The sequence below is a fragment of the Phoca vitulina genome, unplaced genomic scaffold (assembly GCF_004348235.1).
Source record: "Phoca vitulina isolate PV1807 unplaced genomic scaffold, GSC_HSeal_1.0 scaffold55, whole genome shotgun sequence".
NCBI classification, from domain to species: Eukaryota; Metazoa; Chordata; class Mammalia; order Carnivora; family Phocidae; genus Phoca; species Phoca vitulina.
The window spans coordinates 2938186-2960571 of NW_022589758.1; the positions used below are offsets into that span (position 1 = coordinate 2938186).

A 22386-nucleotide genomic window follows, 5' to 3' on the forward strand; every position below is an offset into this window, starting at 1 on the left:
ATAAATAAAAGTTCCATTTTTTTCCATTCTAATGATGAGAAGGGCCAAATTTGCTAATTACCAGTAACTTCTACCTGAAATTTGCAAGGAGGTCTACTATTTTATAAACTATATCCATATCAAGGACAAAATCTTTGAATCACTGTGTTGTACATGTGAAACTAATGTAACACTATGTAACAACTATACTCAGATAATTTTTTTAAAGACAGAATGTAGAAGTACAACGCTGGCAATTAGTAGATTTTACTGTCAATGTTATTCTCCTTTGAACGCAAAAATTGCTCATTACTTGCAAATGTTTTTTTTAAAAGATTCTTACTTATTTATTTGACAGAGAGAGATACAGCGAGAGAGGGAACACAATCAGGGGGAGTGGGAGAGGGAGAAGCAGGCCTCAGGCCGAGCAGGAAGCCCGATGTGGGGCTCAATCCCAGGACCCTGGGATCACGACCTGAGCCGAAGGCAGACGCTTAATGACTGAGCCACCCAGGCGCCCCCCTGCCAGTGTTTCTAACATAAAGATGCATCTACTCTGCCCCTACTCATCCTTCAGGATTCAGTTCAAGCATCGTATTGGGCCCTCCCCCAGCCAGACCACATCCCGCAGGTCTTCCATATTCTCTGCTGCATCAGTTGAGGGCTGGACCCACAGCATGTGCACATTATCCGTCACAAGCTGAACCTTTCCCCTGTACATTTTTTATTAGTAGTCCATAATTATTCTTTTCTCACTGAAGAGAGAAATATAATTTCATCTGAAATAAGAACACTGCTTAAACATGATGATCAAACAATCACCTTTGCACGGTACATAGCACGCAGGACCCAGAACAATTTGATAAAACAGCCTCCAGGGAAGGGAACCAGGTGGCTGAAGAGAGAAGCTGAAGGGAGACTTTTCTGTAGTCTTTCAATGTAGGACCTCATGTCAGGAATTCTTCTAGAACCTTTTAAAGAGCATGTCTTCACTATATAGAAAAAAGATTTTGAAAACCGAGACCCCATCGGAGACTGGTACAGTTTTCTTGCCGCGCTCCTTTTGGGTAACAGTCAACAAACTTATTCTGTGAAGCACCAGAGAGTAATGTTTTAGGCTTTGTGGGTCTCCAACAACTATTCAGCTCTGCCCTGGTAGCAGGAAAGCAGCCATAGACAATAGCAAAAAAAAAAAAAAAAAAAAAAAATGGGTGCAGCTGTGAGCCGATGGAGCTTTACTGACAAAACTAGGTGGCATTTAGCCTGTGGCTCTAGCGTGCCACCCCCTGCTTTAGATAGTGCCGCCTTCGAACAGTAAAGTGCGATCGTGCTTTTTACTGCTTCATTCTTTTTTTTTTAAGATTTATTTATTTATTTATTTGACAGGGAGAGACACAGCGACAGAGGGAACACAAGCAGGGGAAGTGGGAGAGGGAGAAGCAGGCTTCCCACTGAGCGGGGAGCCCGATGTGGGGCTCGATCCCAGGACCCTGGGACCATGACCTGAGCCGAAGGCAGACGCTTAACGACTGAGCCACCCAGGCGCCCCTACTTCTTCATTCTTAAGCAGGTTAAAACAGATCTCCTTTCAACCCAAGTTAGTTATGCTTAGGAAGGTTGAAACAAAGGAAAGATAATGGAGAGCAGAAGAAAAACAACACTGAGTTTATGGGATAAAACCACGGAGTTGTGATATTCACTCAGAAGAGCAGAAGTGCTGGGTGGCTCAGTCAGTTAAGCGTCCCACTCTTGGTTTCTGCTCAGGTCATGATCTCAGGCTCTTGGGATTGAGCCCCAAGTTGGGCCCTGTGCTCACCAGGGAGTCTGCATCTTTCCCTCTCCCTCTGCCCCTCCCCTCGCTCATGCTTTCTCTCTCTCTCTCGCTCTAATAAATAAATAAATCTAAAAGAAAGAAAGAATAAAAAGAATAAGTGTTTCAAAAGCCATGAAAAACTCTCATCCTATCAGATATTTTCCTGGTATGAATCAATGGTGGCAACAAAGAAGTCACTTTCTGGGTGGAAAATTACTTCTGGGAGCACCTGGGTGGCTCAGCTGGTTAAGCGTCTGCCTTCAGCTCAGGTCATGATCCCAGGGTCCTGGGATCAAGCCCTGCATCGGGCTCCCTGCTCACTGGGGAGTCTGCTTCTCCCTCTCACTGTCACTCTGTGCTTGCTCATGCGGTTTCTCTCTCTCTCTCTGTCTCTCTCAAATAGAATCTTAAAAAAAAAAAAAAAAGAAAGAAAATTACTTCTGAGTCTTCAAACTTCTCAAGTTTGACATTTAAACAATGTATACTTGTGCAGGGGTGCACAGCTGGTTAACTCCTGGTTTCAGCTCAGGTTATGATCTCAGGGTTGTGAGATCGAGCCCCACATCGGATTCTCCTCAGTGCAAAGTCTGCTTGAGAGTTTCTCTCCCTCTCCCTCTGCCCCTCCTGCTCGTGCTTGCTCTCTTTCTAAAAATAAATAAATAGGGGCGCCTGGGTGGCTCAGTCGTTAAGCGTCTGCCTTCCGCTCAGGTCATGATCCCAGGGTCCTGCGATCGAGCCCCGCATTGGGCTCCCTGCTTACCAGGAGGCCTGCTGTTCCCTCTCCCACTCCCCCTGCTTGTGTTCCCTCTCTCGCTGTGTCTCTCTCTGTCAAATAAATAAAATCTTTTAAAAATAAATAAATAATTCATATATATATGTATATATGCTTGTGCAAATAAATTCAGAAATTGCTACTCCAGAAATTTATATAGTTTCAAATAATATTAATCTCTTGCCATTAAATTCTCTACATAAGTGACCATTATAACAAGTAGTCTCATCATCCTGGCCTGTGGCATGTGATGAGGTTTCTCTAGTTCACAGAAACCCCTTGAGAGGGTGATTCAGCGTGGAAAAGTGTACTTTCCTGGTAGACTGACACCAGCCCCCAGGTTCTAGGCTTTTATCTTACTCAATATCGAATACTCTCAGCATATTAACTGAAAGCATAGTCTCCCCCAGGGAAAACAAATCAAAACAATACGTCTATTTTCAAAACAATTTCTTGTTCAAGGGAAAATGGGAAGTTTAAAACTTGACAGTGAGGCTTAAAAATGAACTATGTAATCACACAGTGCCACCTGCATTCCCCAGCTTTTCACCAGTATTCTCAGAGGAGAAGGTAGTGATGTAGGAAAGACGATGTTAGGGTTCGAAGCCAACGGCCAAGAAAGAATTCTTGAGACGTCTTTGGTGCGAAAAGGTGGTTTTATTAAAGCACGGGGACAGGACCCGTGGGCAGAAAGAGCCGCACCGGGATCATGAGGAGTGGCCCATTATATACTTTCAAGTTGGGAGGGGGTTAGGGAGAGCGTAAGTCTTTAAGGAACTTTGGAAGCAAGGTTTCCAGGACCTTGAGGGGGCTAGCTGTTGTTGGGAAAAGGTCATTTATTACTGTCTAATAAAACCTGTGTCATGAGACCCTTCAGATGTATATCGGTGGGTCATATGCTTGGGGGATGATTGCCAACATGAATCTTGGGGGGTTTAGAGATAAAGGAAGCTTCCAAAGGAATTTTTATACATGAAAGTAGACTTATAGGATCCTGGGGGGGAGGGGGCGGGCTAGGATTGCCTTTTGTCCTTAACAAAGTATTAACATCGAGGCAGCTGAGTCCCTAGAGGAATGTCATTCTGCCTATTTCAAGGACTTGTCAGTGGGCTCTAGGTAGTAAGGAAACTTAATAATTTTTCTTCTGCCTTTGTTTCCCATATCAGTAGTACCAAGGAAGCTACCAGGACGGAAAGTGAGCCCCATCCCAGAGAGAGAAAACTGAATGGCATCCATAGATTTACCACCGTGTTTTAGAGATCTTCATGGACATGAACATTAAAGACTAAAGCCTAATGGCAAAAAGCAGCTCACCAAGTTCACGTTCTATTTCCATCAAAGCCTGGGATAGAAGATACCCCCTTACCTAAAAAACAGATTAACGGGAGAAAAACAAACAGCAGTTTAACGACCTGTACACAAACGGTAACTTCTACTCAGTTTTCAGAGCTTTTCCTATGTCTGCTATTTCTTTAAAATCAGCCCAGATGAATTCTTATACGAAAGAGACATATTTTGGGCGTGTTGGGGAGGAAGACCTTCCTCTGCTCTTCAAGGTCCTTCTAGCAGGACTAAGAATCGAATTGACATGAGACAGATTAACAGGAGAAAATAAAATTTAATAGCATACTTAGGGGAATCGACACAGATAGGGAAATTCCAAAGACAAGGAGGCACTATGGAAGCTTATAGGAGCTAAGGAGGGGTGGAGGTGTCTGAGGACACAAAGGGGAGAGAGCTCATTAGCAGGAAGGTGAAAGGAGATGTTTTGAAAAACAAGGTTGCCCTGTTATGCAGACAAGGTTCTTAGATAAAAGGGAGTCTCTGTTAATAGCTTTCTTCCTCGTACAGGCTTTCCTTTCCAATGTAAAATTAGGCTGTTGAAGGGGAGGCGGAGAGCTTTTCCTGCATCTGCTAGGTTTTGATGACTTTTAACTCATCTTTATGCCAAAGTGGCCCGTCTTGGGGCACCCTGCCCCGGACCCCTACAAGGGCAAATTTTGCTCCTCTTCGTTTCCCCCAGCACCTGATACCACGTGTGGCTCCTGCTGAGGGCTCAAGATACATTTCTTGAACGAATGATTTATAATAACTTTCTATGTGTTCATGTCCCACGGCTGCTGACTATCTTGAACAGCCACGCTACTACCATTAAGCCTTCAGTGGATTCCAAGGTCAAGGTGTGTCTCCAAAAGAGGAAAACCTCATGTAGTAACAACAAAAGGGCTGGTTTATTTTTATTTTTTTAAAGATTTTATTTTATTTATTTGACAGCGAGAGAGGGAACACAAGCAGGGGGAGCGGGAGAGGGAGAAGCAGGCTTCCTGCTGAGCAGGGAGCCCGATGCGGGGCTCGATTCCAGGACCCCGGGATCATGACCTGAGCCAAAGGCAGACGCTTAACGACTGAGCCACCCAGGTGCCCCAAAGGGCTGGTTTATTGTTTTTAAGTGCCCTTCTTCTGGTCCTATTTACATGCGTCATTAGCCCACAGTGAAAGCACTCTGGTATAAGTGACTTTAGAAATCATAATCATCATAATCGAAAACTTCTACTTAAGCCACGCTACCCCTTTGTGATGGTAAAGTATGCCCCCAGTGCTTAAGTCCCTCTCTCTATGAGGCCTATTCCGGCTTTTAACCTACCTCGTGGGCCTTTCATTTGGAGCCTCTTGTGATCTCCGTTATAATTTTCACAAGTGGAGCTCTAAAGCTCTGTAATATTTTTGTTTACCAGAATTATTCATTTCACTTCTGCCTGTGTTTGGTAGATGAATTTTCTGTAGCGTCTTACAAAAATAACGTTGTAACACCTTACAGCATTAAGTGAAAAAAGTTAAAAGGCCAAAGACAACACACTCAAAACAATTAACTGAGCAGTTAAAATATTTAAGTTAGAGTCAGGAAGCTCAGATGTGAGCAACAACTCTCCTCTCAATCGCATTCAACGGGGACATCAGGAAGCCAACTGGAAACAGGTGTTGATTGCACAATGTTGCGAACGTTACCTGATGCCCCTGAACTGTTCACTTTAAAAAGTTTAATTCTAGGGGTGCCTGGGTGGCTCAGTTGGTTAAGCGTCTACCTTTGGCTCAGGTCATGATCCCAGAGTTCCGGGATGGAGCCCCGCATCGAGCTCTCTGCTCAGCGGGGAGCCTGCTTCTCCCTCTCCCTCTGTGCTCTCTCTCACTCTCTCTCAAATAAATAAATAAAAATCTTTTTAAAATAAATAAATTAATTAAATAAAATGGTTAATTCCAGGGATGCCTGGGTGGCTCAGTCGGTTAAACGTCTGTCTTTGGCTCTAGTCATGATCCTGGGGTCCTGGGATCAAGCCCCTCGTTGGGCTCCCTGCTCAGCGGGGAGTCTGCTTCTCCCTCTCCCTCTGCCCCTCCCCCCCATGCTCTCTCTGTCTCAAATAAATAAATAAATAAAATCTTTTAAAAAAATTAAATGGTTAATTCTAAAAAAATAAAAAATAATAAAAATAAAATGGTTAATTATGTGAATTATGCCTCAATGAATATACATATATAATATATATTTTTATGCCCCTTTACATTCTGCCCGCCTGCGGCGAGGGTCTTACTTGCTCCCGCCACAGTCTTGGACATGTTTAATTTTATTTTTAGCTAAAAATAAACAGGATGACAAACTAAAAGAACTTGGGCCTCACACAAATCTGTGGTTGAGCTCCAGGTCACAGAATGACTCCTGTTTGACTGAAAATTCACTGTGGCATGTGCCCTGCCCCCTTTCTCATACAGCACAGTGAAGGCTCAGTTACCCGGATCCTTGCTCACTGCCGGGACATCACCATATGCCGGACAAAACACAAACACACTTTCTCCCCCGTGAGGTTGCTGGGAAAAGTTTAATCGGCTACAGAAATTTGTGAGAACCAAAGGCCACCTCTGGACTGAAAAGGAAAGTAGCCCTTTGGTTCTGGTTTATCTATTATTAGATCCCCTTCGAGGCTTTACATCCATGTTTGGTGGAAAATAGAGTGATTTTTTAAGATTGTGGTGATTTCCTCTGATAGTTCCTTCATCCTGGCTTCAGTTACTTCAGAGCCTTAAAAAACAGAAGAAGGATATAAGTATTAGCAACATCAGAAACTGAATAATGTAAGTCTTTCAAGTACCTCCAGCTAGTCTTTGCACCATTTTGGTTTGCTCCTAAAGGTCTCCATGTTTGAGGCAAACCGAAATAGAGAGAGGTATGCGTTCCCTGGTGAACATGAATATCCTCCTTCTAAGTGAAACGAAGAGAGCTCATACTGGAGCAATTAACTCTATACATTTGCCAGAAAAGAGAGCTGCTCATCCACTTCAAGGCCTGCCATAACACTAGAGTTATCCCAGGCAGCATCAGCCTCTGAGCTTGAATTTAATAAAGTTATCCAGGCTGCTATCCTCCCTCAGAAAGCCTAAAAGAGCCGTGGAGAGAATACGCTGCCCTCAGAAGCTGAGCCAGTCTCTGGCATCTCCCTACAAAGAAATAAAATACTATTTTATTTTATACAAATCCATGGAAATCTGTTTCTCCATGAATGACCTAAACCAGGGGTCAGCAAGCTGCTTTTGTAAATAAAGTTTTATTGGGACACAGCCATGCCCATTCCTTTATGTATTGGCTACGCCTGCTTTCCCCCTATAATGGCAAAGTAGAATAGTTGCAACAGAGACTGCACGGCTCACAAATCCTAAAATATTTACTACCTGGCCCTTTACAGAGCAAATTTTGCTGATCTATGACAACTCTAACCACTCTAGCCTCCAGATACACATTTAGAGGTGCACTTACATATTTATTCCTGGCCTCAGGTGCATTCCAGTTTCCCCACGCTAACTGTGAGCTTTCTCAGGTGCATTCCAGTTTCCCACAAGCACGATCGGCTGTCAGGTCTGTCCTAACTATGCTCCAGGATGCTCATATTTGCTGCCTATGCAGGCAAATGGGAGCATCCCGCGAGAGCAAAATCCTGCAAGGCAAGTCCTATAATGGTCCCTTCTCCACCAGGACAACAGCTTGTCTGTAAGACAAACAGAGACTACGTGAGGCTTCCATCTTACCTGCTCAGGCAGTCCTGATTATTCCCAGTCCTGTACTAGTTTCAGCTGATTTCCAACTCGGCTATTCTTGGCTCTGAAAAGCTATCATCACTGGCATCGCTGTATCTATCACTAGATCAAAAGAGGAACGAATTTAGCAAGGTGTAAAAAACCCTGGACCATTATTCTATTTACAATTCAAAACACATTCCATAATTAATCTCCACTCAGAGAAAATGCTAAGCGATATTCTACTACCACTTTCTAGTCACGGCAAAAAGAGGTTAGTCCCACCACACACAATGATCTTCTGTCAGAGGAGCTGATCACTTGCTTTCATCTTAAGTTGGAAGCAACTTATTCAGAAAATTTATAAAAGCATTTCAATTTAGATTAAAATTTATAGTCTTCTGAAGGCCACTAATATAGGCCAGCAGCATGAAAGTTTTCCATTGCAACAAACATTTTCATACGTCCAAGGGCTTCAGAAATAATTTCCACAATTATGGCTATTTTCACATTAGAAGCTTTATGGGATGCTCCGACTACCTTGAGTCACATGTATTCAAAATAGGACCAATGACTGACGCAGATGCTGCCATGCTGGGTTCCCTCAGAAGTACACCTTCTCCATGACAGCCCTGCAACTGTAGTTTTGCTTTGAGCCATGGGCTCAGGTTGGGGTTCCTCTTGCTCGGTTCCAAATCAATCAGCAAGTAAATCAACTTCACAGGAGTTCTACTGATCTATGGAGATGACGTTGTCAGGAAGTAAGTGTTTTATGACTGACCCATTCCTAGCCTTGACCAACTGTTTGCTGACTTACAGCAATAGAAGTCTGAATTCCATAACACGTGAAAATCCACTCTTTCTTTCTTTTTTTTTTTTGTTAAGGAGGAAAGCAAACTGAAGAAACCCTCTGCTGACACGTTAGGAAGCAAAGATTTACTCTAAACATATTGAGCGCGTATCAATAAATAGGTCAACAAAAATGCAAAAGACAACCTCACTCTCCTCCCTGACTTTTGAACAAAATACTGGAAAGGCTGTGGGGGCGGGGCTCGAGTATGGAGAGGAGATAGAAGAGGATTGAGAATTGGCAGAAAAGACAAGATATGTTAGATAAACATATAAATCAACAGATCCTCAAAACAATCAAGGAGAAGATACCTCCTACTTAGATTTTAGAGCAGGAAAATAACTTCTGTTACAAAAGGGTTTCCAATAAAGAAAACACAGGAATAACTAAATAATTTTTTTTTTTAACTGCCCCCCGGGGGAGCCTGGGTGGCTCAGTTGGTTAAGCAACTGCCTTCGGCTCAGGTCATGATCCTGGGGTCCTGGGATCGAGCCCCGCATCAGGCTCCCTGCTCAGCCGGAAGCCTGCTTCTCCCTCTCCCACTCCCCCTACTTGTGTTCCCCATCACGCTGTCTCTCTTTCTCTCTGTCAATTAAATAAGTAAATAAAATCTTTAAAAAAAATGCCCCCAAAAGTTGGTATGTCCTTCCTTATCCATGCACTCTCATTACACAAATGTCGAATCCTTCCTGGTTCTGTGTGACAAAAAGGGAATTGGAAGTTGCACTCAACTTCCTCTGGGAGAAGAAATGAAGGTTAGGGTGTTCAGGTGATTCACCCAGCACACAGCTCATTCGAGGTGGGGTCAGCATCCCCATCATGCCAACCCAGGCCACAAGCTCAAGTCTAAGCTGGGCTGCAATGTGCCAGCAGGCACCTTGGGGCATGTCCCCTGACTCCACAAGCAAGAAGGCCAAAAGAGCCAAGGAACTCCCATTTTCTCAGGCATCAGATGTTACACCTGCTTCCTTCCCGACCTCGGAGCCCAGAGAAGAGTAAGGTGGGCCCACATCTTCCCCCTCACACTCCTGGTTGTACTATTTATTAGCCACATATCTTTGGACTGGTCACTTGACTCCTGAGAGTCTAGGAAAAAAGTAGTAACAATACCTACAACCTCACCAAAATGTTATGAGGGCCAAAAGGGAATGTCTAAATGTGCTCTGAAGACTACATAAAAATGTAAGCCGTCGTTGTTTATGAGAGTTACATATTTATAACATGGCATCTCTCAAAAAGTCATGGAAATATGAAGAAGTCACAAAAACTGCCAATTGCATGCTTTTCAGAATTGCTTTTTTTTAAGATTTTATTTATTTATTTGAGAGAGAATGAGATAGAGAGAGAGAGCATGAGAGGGGGGAGGGTCAGAGGGAGAAGCAGACTCCCCGCTGAGCAGGGAGCCCGATGCGGGACTCGATCCCGGGACTCCAGGATCATGACCTGAGCCGAAGGCAGTTGCTTAACCAACTGAGCCACCCAGGCGCCCCAGAATTGCTTCTTGTCCCAAATAATCCCCTGCCCACATTAGCCAGCAGAGTAGGGTGGGTCTGTTTCTAACCTAACGGCCCTCATTTCTGTCTGATGGCTGGCTCCCCCAAACTCGGACAACACATCAAAATGGCATGGGGAGACTCAGCTTGAGTTTAGTCATTTCTAAGGCAAATGAGCGGGTTTGGTGATTCTTTTTCCTATGTGTCAGGGGCCAGAAGTAGGACAACGAAACAAACCATGGCACTCAAGAACAGAATCATTAAAATAGGCATTGCTGCTCAACGTGCTGATTTCAGGGCATCCATGTGCCAGCAAAAAGCAAGCGCTAGGAATAAAATGTGGCTCATCACCGCACACGGAACAGCAGCGGCCCCTGCACGTTCAGTAAAATGTGAATGCTACTCTGTGCTGCGTCTGACTTAGGGGTTCATTTGAGTTTCACCCAGAACAAACTTAAAGAAGTCATAAGATATACTTGTCTGAGTACATTTTCACTTAATTCGCGACATCTCAGCTCTATCTTAAGACTAACCCATCTTTTAAAATCATCTTCTCTGTACACACATTTCTCAGTAGGGAAAATTATTAGATATTAAGGTCTTACATGTTAAACTTTATGAAATGCCACAGAATACAGACCCATTTGTGTGTATCTTGATATATTTGAGGAGGGGAAGTTTTAAACCTGCAGTGCCCAATATGGTAGCCACAAGCCACAGGACGCTATCTACATTTAAGTCAATTAAAACCGAATTGAATTGAAAATTCCATGCCTCACTCACACATAGTAAGTGCAGTTCAAGCGCTGCATATGTTACCGGGTTGCTCGGTTCTTGCCCCAGATGCACCGAAGAATTGGAAACCCGAGACCAGAATGGGGAGATAGAGTTCATTAAGTAGATAAGCATAGTACACTTTCAAGAGCGAAAACGGGCCACTATCAGAGCAAGAGTGGCAATGGCCCCAAGAAGCTTTAGGTGCATCCTTTTAAGCCTGTTTTCTTCCCTAAATTTGGCTTTGACAGATATGTTCGATTGACAGCTGGTTATATAACATTTTGGCTTCTGCGCATGCGCCTACCCATAATGCATTCTGTTACAACCGTATTTATCTATGTATTGTATATTTATGAGTTTCTTTTTTTTTTTTTTAAAGATTTTATTTATTTGAGAGAGAGAGAACGAAAGAGAGAGAGAGCACGAGAGGGGGGAGGGCCAGAGGGAGAAGCAGACTCCCTGCTGAGCAGAGAGCCCGATGCGGGACTCGATCCTGGGACTCCAGGATCATGACCTGAGCCGAAGGCAGTCGCTTAACCAACTGAGCCACCCAGGCGCCCCTATTTGTGAGTTTCTAAGGAGCTTTTGCTGTGACCTTAAGGACACGTTGCGCCTTTTGTGCGCATGCTCAGCCCTTGGAAGTCCCCTTGTGGCTTCTGAGCCAGCTCTGTGGCGAGGCCTTTCCTGTTCTCTTAGCTCTTAGAGGTGGCTCTGAAGGTGTGGCTGTTAACCCTCAGGGCTGGCTCCGAGGGTGTGACCAGCATCTGCTTTATCCCTCCTCCCTCGGGCCCAACTAACTGCCCCACAAATAGTCCTGTAGGGCTGGTGACTGTCATATTGGGCAGTGCAGATTATAGAACAGTTCCATCATTGCCGCAAGTTCTGTTGGATAGCACTGATTTTAAAACAAACGAGTAATGATTAAAAACAGCAACAGCAACAAACTATAATCACCATGCGATGGTTCTCCTTGTCACTTCCTAAAAAAATTTTTTTAAGGTCTGGCTATCTACAGTTAATTAAAATCATGGCAAATGGCAAATGTCTCTCATGCATCCATGTGTCCCCCAAATAACAGAAGCACTCTTTTAAAAAAAGTTTTAATATATATATGTATATACACACTTTCTTTTTTTTTTTTAAAGTAGGCTCCAAGCCCAGTGTGGGACCTGAACCCACAACCCCAAGGTCAAGAGTCACATGCTCTACCGACTGAGCCAGCCAGATGCCCCCATATGATTTTTTACAAGACAAAATCAGAATCACCAGCAGTGATTCATGGGGATCTCTATCCTTACAACACTGGCTTGGCCTAGAAGACTTGACTGCAGCAATCTACGTGTGGCTCTTTGACAAACAAAAGGTTGGTCGTCGTCGTTTGTTTGTCAAAAATTCCTGGTTCCTAGTAAATTCCCAATATAAGAAAACATATATTTCAAGGCACTAGGACAAGATATAGTAATGCCCTCATATATCCCACTTTTTATGCCATCCCAGGGGCAGCCGTTAAGCCACTTCTTCTCCATTAACAGAAAGAGGTGGCTGGAATTTAAAAAAATTTTGATGGCCAACTTAGGATTCCCAGCATGCATGAGTGCCTACAATACTTTGTATCAAAATCCATTTCATGTGGAAAAAGTGTGTTTTAAAACAGGTTGCCATGCACACAGTTTTCTCCAAAGCATTGTTACTGCTTTACTTACTTCCTTTTCAAAGAGCCCCTGGAAGCCATAAAATGTAAGAGCAATGGAATAAAAACTTAGTATGCTTTGATGAGTTTTGCACTGAATAGTAAATGGTAGAATACGACCCCAGCAGGGCATTAAAAGCACAGTAGTCTCTATCACTATTAACTCCATCCCTGGCTGGCACCATATCATCAGCACTGCAGTGAACCACCATCAATAAAGAGCACCTTTTAATCAACATTTAATCCCTAAGGGAAGGTGTATTCAAATGTGGTTTATTAGCAGCACTTTACCAAAAAAAGTCTCAAGGTATGCAGTTGGTGACAAACAATGGGGGCAGAGGGGGCGGCGCTGATTTAAAAGGTGTTTAAAAAACTGTTAAAATAGAATCATTTTCTTTTTCCAGTTCACTTTTGCTTGAAATGTAACAAAGGGGAAAAAGTAGTATTTTTATATCAGTTTAAAATGTACAAAGCACCATCTCAACTATTCTTTACAGCAGCCCAAAAGGATGAAGATCCTGAAGTTTAGGAGTAGAGACTTGGGAAAAATTACCCAGTAAGCAGCAAACCCAGAAACCAAATCCATAGCACCTGCTCTACTCGTTCACACTGTCCCCAGAGAAACAAACTATTTGCACCTGTCCGGGAGCAAGAATTTCCTGTCCCCTTTAAGGTACTCCTAGCTGGACTAAGAATCAAAGTGACATGAGACAGATTAACAGAAGAAAATTGGAGGGACTAAAGTTTCTCTTGAGCCCGCAGGGTCTTCATTGCCTTCAACTCAAAACAGTCCACGTGCAGAAGTGGCATATTTTGAGAAGACCTGTCCCAAACCCCTTCAAACTTGAAATAATCTTTATGCCAAACTGGCCCATCTTGGGATGGCCAGCCCTTGGCCCCTACACACCATAGACTGCAAGAATGGCCCTTGGCAACATCAACCATGCAGCCCAAATGTTAAAAAAAAATAGGCAAGGTGATCCCAAGTTTAAAATAGTGCTGGAAAATGCACATCAGATTCATGCAGGGGGAAAAAAGTATCTTACCCTCCTAGTCAAAGAGAAAGAGGTACCCAAGGGGGGATAAGTATGCCTTAGAGGGAGAAATGCACACACTACAATCAATAGAGAGGCCACACCCACCTCCCATGCCCACTGTCAGGAAGTAGCATCCTAACAGGATACAGATTGGCATTCACCTCTCACTAAGCAGTTCAGGAATGTATATCAAGGGCCTCAAAAGTGGTGTGAGCTGAGGCAAAGGCATTAAAAGCTTCTAGGGAGATCGAGGGACTGCAAGCTGTTCCCTAAGGATTTGTGTGCATTTTATTCTCTAAGTCAAGGGAAGCCACTGAGAGTTTTAAACTCCAAAATAATGTAGGAAGATGGACTGAGAAGAGGAAAGCTGGAGGTATAGAGACCAGATAGGAAGCTTTGTAGTAGGCAAGAGATGAAGAAGACCAGAACTAAGGTAAAATTAATAATAATAATTCCCATTTAGGAGCACCTAGCTGGTTCAATCAGTAGAGTGCGTGACTCTTGATCTCGGGGTTGTGAGTTCAGGCCCCACTTTAAGTGTAGAGCTTCCTTTAAAAAAATAATAATAATAATTTCTATTTAATTTCCCACCATAGACCAGACACTGTGCTAAGTGCTTTACATTTAGTATAAAACTTAATCTTCATTAAGTGGGTACCATGTCAAGAGGGTACCATTACCATGCCCCTTTATAAACTGATGCAGAGAAGAGCAAGGTCACAGAACAGTGATTATAACCATGAACTGAGTCCTATATGGATATAGAGTAAAGATTAGAAGGAAATACTCAAAAACGAGCACAGTGTGTTAGGCTGGTGGGTTTCTGGGTCCTTTTTTTCTGTTTTCAAAATTTTCTGTCATGCTACATCTAGAAGTCAACAGAAAACAAAATCTTCCCAAGCTTGAAGCCAGCATGTCACTTAGAAGGAAACCCAGAAGAGAGTCATGGAAGAGAGACTAGAGACAACGGGGAATGAAAATGGGTGCCTTCTCTCCCTGACTGCTGCCAGGATTCACAGGTAAAAAATGGAGAGATGAGGATAAGCATGAAGGAGAGAATGGACTCAGATCCCGGGAGCACACGAGGTATCAGGAAATGGAAAGACCTGGTTCTGGGTATGAACGTCCTTTAAGGGCCCTTTGATTATATAGTAGTTTCAACTTTTGAGTTCGGTCTGAAAAAGTCAAGCAAATAGAGGGAATCACTGAGTAATTTCTCTCCTGTTGATTCTGTACCAGATCACTTCCTGTTTTGCCAAAGAAGACGATTTCTCTGCACAAAAGGTATATGTTGGGTGGAGGCATGGAATCCAGGATCCTAAAACCTAGAATACAATGCTGCTGAAATGTCTTAAGATTCTGGTTTTATACTTTATTTTTTTTTTTAATTTTTTTTATTTATTTGACAGAGAGAGACATAGTGAGAGCAGGAACACAAGCAGGGGGAGTGGGAGAGGGAGAAGCAGGCTTCCCGCGGAGCAGGGAGCCCCATGCGGGACTCGATCCCAGGACGCTGGGATCATGACCTGAGCCGAAGGCAGACGCTTAACGACTGAGCCACCCAGGCGCCCTGGTTTTATACTTTAAAAACATGTTACCTCCAAGAGCTGCATGTCTGCGAACTGCTGACCGAGCCCCATCTAAGTTCTTGCTTTCCAACATGGAACGAGCACTGTGTAAGCACGAGAGTTTTACTCTGACCTGACACACGGGCGTGATAAATGGCAGCGTCATCCAAACTGGAAGCTATTTCTCCACTTGGCGTGTAGTGAGTGAGCCTAAGAGCTCTGCAGGGCAGCCCCAGAGATCCACATGCTGGAAAACAACCTCTGAACCACTTTAGACTCCAATCCCTCTTCTGTTTCCAGTTGCTTAAAAATGCAATTCTGAACAGAGATGATAAGCTTTGTTTCTAGATACTCAAGAACCTCACAATTACAAGCACCTTTGTATAGCGTATTTAGTATAAGTCCCCTAAAATTGCCTTCTTACAATCACATGAAACAGTCTCATCCTATTACATGATATGCCAGCAAAACCAGGAAAATGTGCGGTAATCTTACACACATGGGACAGATTATGTTTCAACACCAGAGGAGAGATCTCAGCAGAGAATTACAATAATTTTCCATTGGATTTGTTTTTTCTAAAGCTGGCTTATTAGACTTGTGAAAAAAAGAGTTAACACAGCGGGCGTGAGGCTGCTATCATTAGAAGGGCTTGCTTAGTGGAGTGGGATGGGAGAACGACTCAGGAACTTGGCTTTCAGAATGTGTTCTCCATTACTAACTGATAAGGTCATTTCACTGGGTGTAGGCTGATGTGCTTTATGGTGAATGCTTGCTTTCCTTCTGAGAGTCTGGAATTTGAGTGGTTGCTAGGTAGAGAATGCCTATGTAACCAGCCCCAATAAAAACCCTAAACTCTGAGTCTCAAATGGGCTCCTCTGGGCACAAACACCAGACACATGTTGCTGCATGTTCCCTGCTGAAGGGAAGGTGAGCTCTGTGTGAGCTCTCATGGGAGGAGGGGGCATAGGAAACCTGCAGATAGGTTTCTCCACACCCCTTACATCTTTTCCTCTTACTGAGCCAGCTGTGTGTGCTTACTCTGTCACTGAAGTGAGTTTTAACCATGAGTACCACTATATTCTGATTTCCTTCTAGTTAATCATCAAATGTGTGGGTCGTCTTGGGGGGACCCCCAAAACAAAGGCTTTCAGTTTGATTTTGCATGTACTTCCTGAGCAGCTTATAAAAACCTAAAAAATACTATCCTAAAACTGTTATGGCTTTCTCGAACCGAAGACTGCAAGTTGAAAACCAGGCGGAATTGGTCCTCATAACTGGGTTTCCACTCTAGAGACAGCAGAGTAGCCAAGAATTTAGCTCATCAGCTCTAGATCCCAAAATAATATTCTCACCGCAACTTCCCAGGCACTAAAAGATAATTGTTCTCCACAGGCCAGAACGCAGAGGTTATAGTTCAGATGTACTCACTCAAAGCCAAAGATTTTTGTATTCTGGGCTTTAAAGACGTCAGCTGCGCATGTGCCATATAATTACACACCGTCAGCCAATTTCTGGGGAAGGAAGTCACTCTGCTGGTGTTCATATTCCTTGTTACGTTTGTTTGTGATGGATTATAGACAGTAATCTTGTTTGACAGAAATACAGTACCAGCTCAGCTCACATTAGAGCCTGGCCATGAAAGCACTCGTTCGCTTTTCATCGTTCACTCACGCCGCAGAGCTGGGCAGGGAGGAGCTGAAGTGCAAGGTTCCTCTGGAATCCGGGTGTCTGTCACTGGGTTAACTCATGGTCACCATTCTTAGTTGGAAAACCACCCCCACCCCCGCGAGGTGTCAAAATTAGACTAGACTATACTCATCCTCCCCTGCTACCCAGAGTTAGTACTTTAATGGGTACTAAACTACCCTGTGCTCTAGGGAGCCAGGGAGATCACGATAAATAAGGTGTCGGCTGCCCTTAAGAAACGCACCTGACACGTAGGAATTCTCTGAGCACCGCGGAAGCCTGCTAGTCCGCTGTAACTCCAATACCAGCCTCGGAGTTATAGTACGAAGTCTTGCCTTGTCCTCGAGACATACTGAGTCTTGCTCGGGAGTCCCTAGCAAGCAACCATTTTTCTCAGAAACTGCTGCTAAGCTTTGCCCAGAAACCACCATCCCCCCGCCCCCCGTGGGAAGCAGCAGGCCCTCTAACACGCAAATTAGAGAACGCTCGTTCTTGGCCGTTGCTGCCAAACAGCCTGACGTTATTTCGCCCAGCCATCTAACTTCCTCCGCTGCCACCCTCCTCCTACAGCTGGGAAACCAGTGCCCTGGCTCAGCGGAGCAAGGAGTGATCATTGAGTCAGGAAGACACCTGACAGGGAAATACGTAAAGCTGTTCCCGTTTGAAAACTGGCTACAAGAAATGAGAGAGCTGTGAGCTTCTCCTCGCAAGTAATGTCACAAATAAGCAGGCTTGTGTAACACAAGCACACGCACACACACCAGACACAGATCCTGGCAGCTCTCGACTACAACATCACCAGGGTTATTTGCTGGGATGAGGGTCAGCAAAGGTAATCTTCTAAATGACATATATCCAGTTACTGCGGTAACAACCCTTCATAACCCCTCTATGATTCTGGCTAGTTCCCTCCACTTTTAAAGTTATTGCATCCAATATTCTTGCAGGAGAAGAAGTAAAGATATAAATTCTCCCCAAACTAATATTTAAATGTCAAGAAATTTTAATGAAAATCCCTAAGGGATTTTTTTTTTATTTGAACCCAATTTTAAAAATCGTTGCATAATTCATCTGGAAGAATAGCAAAATATATTTTTTAAAAAGTTAAATAATGGGCGTAGGGGGGCTCCTGGGGGGCTCAGTCATTAAGCATCTGCCTTCAGCTCAGATCATGATCCCAGGGTCCTGGGATCGAGTCCCGCGTCCAGCTCCCCGCTCGGCCTGAGGCCTGCTTCTCCCTCTCCCACTCCCCCTACTTGTGTTCCCTCTCTCACTGTGTCTCTCTCTGTCAAATAAATAAATACATAAAATCTTTTTTTTTTTTTAAAGATTTTATTTATTTATTTGACAGAGAGAGACACAGAGAGAGAGGGAACACAAGCAGGGGGAGTGGGAGAGGGAGAAGCAGGCCTCCCGCGGAGCAGGGAGCCCGATGCGGGGCTCGATCCCAGGACCCTGGGATCATGACCTGAGCTGAAGGCAGACGCCTAACGACTGAGCCACCCAGGCGCCCCTAAATACATAAAATCTTTAAAAAAAAAAACTATAAAGACTATATAAAGTCCTTCTTTAAAGATCTAGGGAAAATGAAAACCATGATTACCAACTTAAAAGACAAACAAACCCACTTTGAAAAATTATTTGCAACCTAACAAAGGATTAATGTCCTTTATATATAAAGAGCTTACCAATCAGTAAGATAAAGGATACAATAGCAAAAGGAAAAATAGTGCAGAGGGTATGAACAGGCTAGTCACAAAAAAACAAATAAATATATAAAATATTTATATATATTCATTAATCAGAGAGTCACCAAAAGCAAATCCCATTTTTCACTTATCAAAATGACACAAACTTCTAAAATAACACCCAGCATCAGCGTGATTCGGAAAGCTAACATGTCACTGCCTTGGATGGGAAGAAATCATTTTTATTCAGAGAAAAAAAATCAGGATCGGTAAGAAAGAAAAAAATTACTCTTCATTTTAAAAAAGTCCTGTACTGATATTAAATTTCACGAGAACCCTAAAATGTTGCTATAAGTGCAGCTGGGGTTGGTGCTGAGAGCAGTAAGCTGGTTACCTAGAAGACAGCTTGCATCCCTGTTGCAAGTAGGCGTGCAGGCTCCCAGTTGCCGCAAGTAACAGGCCCAGGTATGGAGGGGAAGGCTTCATCGGCCTAGAAGAAAACTCAGGATGGAATTGGACACCAACAAAATAGGGGTGATCTGAAATGAGAATAATCATGATGTGACTGAAGCAGACAAACACGAGAGCTGCTTTAAAGGTCTTATCTTTGAATAAGAAAACGCATCAAATGGTGAGACAATGAACCTGTTACCATCACTGGCAGCTACTCTCACGAACCATCTTCAAGGCAGAATCTCAAACGGCAAAACACATCTCGCTTAATGAGAGATCTGGCATTTTATCTGTGCAAGGTGTTAGAGGGAGAAAAACCAAGCAACATTTTTGAATGGCAAGATGAATTCTGCTTTGCCCAAAGTCCACCTGCTTTTTGAAGGCCCTTCATAGACGTATGTTGTCTCCATTCCCACAGTATCCCTCACGCTAGAGGCTAGCTGTAGGGCCTTCCGTCTCTTAGCTGGCTTCCGGCCAGTTCCTACAAGGTCGCTTCCTTTCCCAAGGGAAGAGTCCCCTGGGAATGCAGCAAGTACGACCGCTTTTCTCGTCACAGCTTTACGATGGATATTAATCAGAGGTGGCACCATGAAACTGACCTTGCACCCCTATTTCGGCCTCTGCCAACTTATTGCCTGTGAGGACAAGTCTCGGAGTGGTAAAGGGATGGCCTTTCAACATGTTAATGGTGGTTGTAGCTCCAGGTGGTAAGAGGTCAAGATACTTTTGTTCTCTTCCTTATACTTTTCCCTACTGTGTGAAACTTTTCCATGAGCATATGTTATTTACATTATCGGGGGCAAATGAAGCAATTTCCAAATTGAAGGTTGTAAAAAGCTCGTACAGGAGCAATTCGAGTTCTCCTAGATGGAATGGAACAGAAAAGTAGCTTTACCCAGCTACTTTTAAACACACAAATCCCCTTTTGGATTGGAAAACATTAAATGGGCAACATTTCCAAATCTGGGTAGAAATTTTACAGGAGTGCAAATTCCTTCCCCCAATCAGAACTCTCAAAAACTATGTTGGTTTTTTTTTTCCCTCCAGATTAGGAAGCAACTTCTAATGAGAAGTCAGGCAAATCTCTAATCCCATAATTACTATAGTACAGAGCATGGTTGTTGCTGTATTCCCTACTTTAAAAATCATTTTAATTGCTATGTATATCAAACTGAAGATGACAGAATATAAGTTTTATAGGGGGAGTAAATATAACTTTAAAGCTTTCAACGAGATGCTTTATCAAATGATCTAAAAATCTAGTGTGGAATTCAAAATCACAAATCCCCATCACTTACCGCTGGAGACCCAAAGCTCCTACTACAATAGTAAGGAAATGATGACTGGACGGAAATGTCCACTCTCGTAAGGTTATCACTGAAAGCTTTGTGATACAAAATGGTAGCTCTTAGCCACATGTGGCTATTTAAATTCATTCAAATTAATTGAGCACATATCAAGTGTTCAATAGCCACATGTGGCTAGTAGCTACCATATCGAACCGGGCAGAATAGTCCATCATTGCAGCAAGTTTCACTGGACAGCTCTGAGTCCAGAAAAATCCAGTGTAGAAATCTTGTACATCGCATCTAGGAAGAAGCCTCCTTGAATGAGGGGGACACTCAGGTATGAGAGCTTGGTGAAGAGAATGCCACCTTCTCCCAGGAACGTGTCCCCTCAAGAAAAGGAGAAAAGCAATCATCCACTCTTAGAAAAGAAATGAAGCAATGTAGCTTTAAATTTCAGATGCAATGAATCTTACAGCACGGCATCGAGGGATGTCTTTGAAAGACACAGACGGTAATTGTGCTTTTGTACAACTGCAGCAGAAGCTACACAAAGAATCGTGTCATGGCCAGGGACCAAAAAATATCTGAATGAATGGACCACTGTTCTGAATCGCTTTCTCCAAGAGAATCCCCTATGCCAATATGAGGAAAGAAATGAAAAGTTTTTATTTTGATGGTGTTCTATCAGTCAGATAAAGTATCTTTGAAATAGTGCTCTTAATTGCTTTGAATCACGTTCTGACATTATACTAATCTCAAACTTTGTTGTTCCTTTTATTTATTTATTTATTTATTTATTTATTTATTTATTTAAGATTTTATTTATTTGACAGAGAGAGACACAGCGAGAGAGGGAACACAAGCAGGGGGAGCGGGAGAGGAAGAAGCAGGCTTCCCGCTGAGCAGGGAGCCCGATGCGGGGCTCGATCCCAGGACCCTGGGATCATGACCTGAGCCGAAGGCAGACGCTTAACGACTGAGCCACCCAGGCGCCCCTTTGTTGTTCCTTTTAGAACTCCTTTAGGAAATGTAGACATTCACAGAAATGCTTCTAAGGGGTAGCCAAGATCAGAATCTTCTGGGGAATTTTCCTTAATAAAACGAATTTCCTTGCAATTGGCTTTTTAAAAAAATGGCAGGATTTTACAGCGTCTCTCGTTTCCTTTCCAACCCGCATTTAAAAGTGTCAATGGGAATCTAAATCCGTGCAATGAAAGAGGCATCTAAGTATTTGCTCACAATAATGAGAGCCAGGAGAATTACAAAAGAAAGTAAGTACTTGAATGAAGTAAACAAACAGCAATCTGCTTATGAAATTCTCTGCCCTCTCACACACCAGAAAGATTTAAAAGACTTCAACCCTGACCAGTGATCCACACTATAAAAATTCTAAAGGATGGGCATTTCCATCAGAGAGACTACAGGAAATACATCCTCATCTTCTAATTCAAAACTTCGGGCATGGACTGATAATCTTAGGTGGCGTGTCCAGTGCAAACAAGAGGAACAGTAACATCCACCAAGGGGGTGGTGGGACCTGGTTTGGCTCCAGCCCCACCTGTGATGAGCTGGACATCTCTATAAAGTGGGAATAACATCACCTGTCTTCTAAGTTACATAAGGCACGCAGAGTCCCTAGCAAGGGGTCTAGGCAGAAGCATCTAGTGAGTATGCACTCAGTATCCACTGCTTTCCTTCTTTGAGGGTCCAGGTAACATGTCACTGCATTCAGAGAAGCCCTTGCCAACTTCAATTCTGCTCCCTGCTTGGGACTCCTGAAGTACCTGAACAGATTCCAGACAGAAAAGGAAAGGGGCAGAGAAAAGGAATTTGAAGTAGAGGATGGTGACATGGGCTCAGATGGTAAAAGAAGTAGGAAATTTAGAAGAGTAAGTCCAGAATACCTGTAGCCTAAAGAAGATAGGTTGAAAAGGTAGGTTCTAGGAAATCATGTTACCATTTTTACGGTATCCTGTACAAACTAAGCATTTGATAAATGAGCGTGGTTTATCCACCGAATTCGTGTCACGTGCACTGCACACTCAGAGCCCTGTCCTCGTTAGGAGGTGCTGCCGAGGGGAGAGGCTGGAGGCAGGAAGGAGCTCTAGGAGGACCCTGGGTCGGAGTCACCACGCGCTGGGGATGAGGGTGAGAGGGATGGGAATGCAATCCCAGCTCGATCTTTCTAGAGACAGAATCTACAGGACTTGACAACTGATTTTAAGTT

At 43.5% G+C, this 22386-nt stretch overlaps 1 protein-coding gene across 1 annotated transcript in view; it reads right to left on the reverse strand.

The window, feature by feature from the left end:
* Positions 1-6261: 6261 nt before the first annotated feature.
* The window catches only part of CTPS2 (CTP synthase 2), a 98630-nt gene continuing 82505 nt past the window's right edge, over positions 6262-22386 (reverse strand). Inside the window, exons 17-19 of the mRNA XM_032389660.1 lie at positions 18812-18956; positions 7638-7748; positions 6262-6636 (exon numbers count right to left, since the gene is read on the reverse strand). Coding sequence (XP_032245551.1) covers positions 7679-7748; positions 18812-18956 — 215 coding nt within the window. The 3' untranslated portion in view covers positions 6262-6636; positions 7638-7678. The remainder of the gene's footprint in view (positions 6637-7637; positions 7749-18811; positions 18957-22386) is intronic.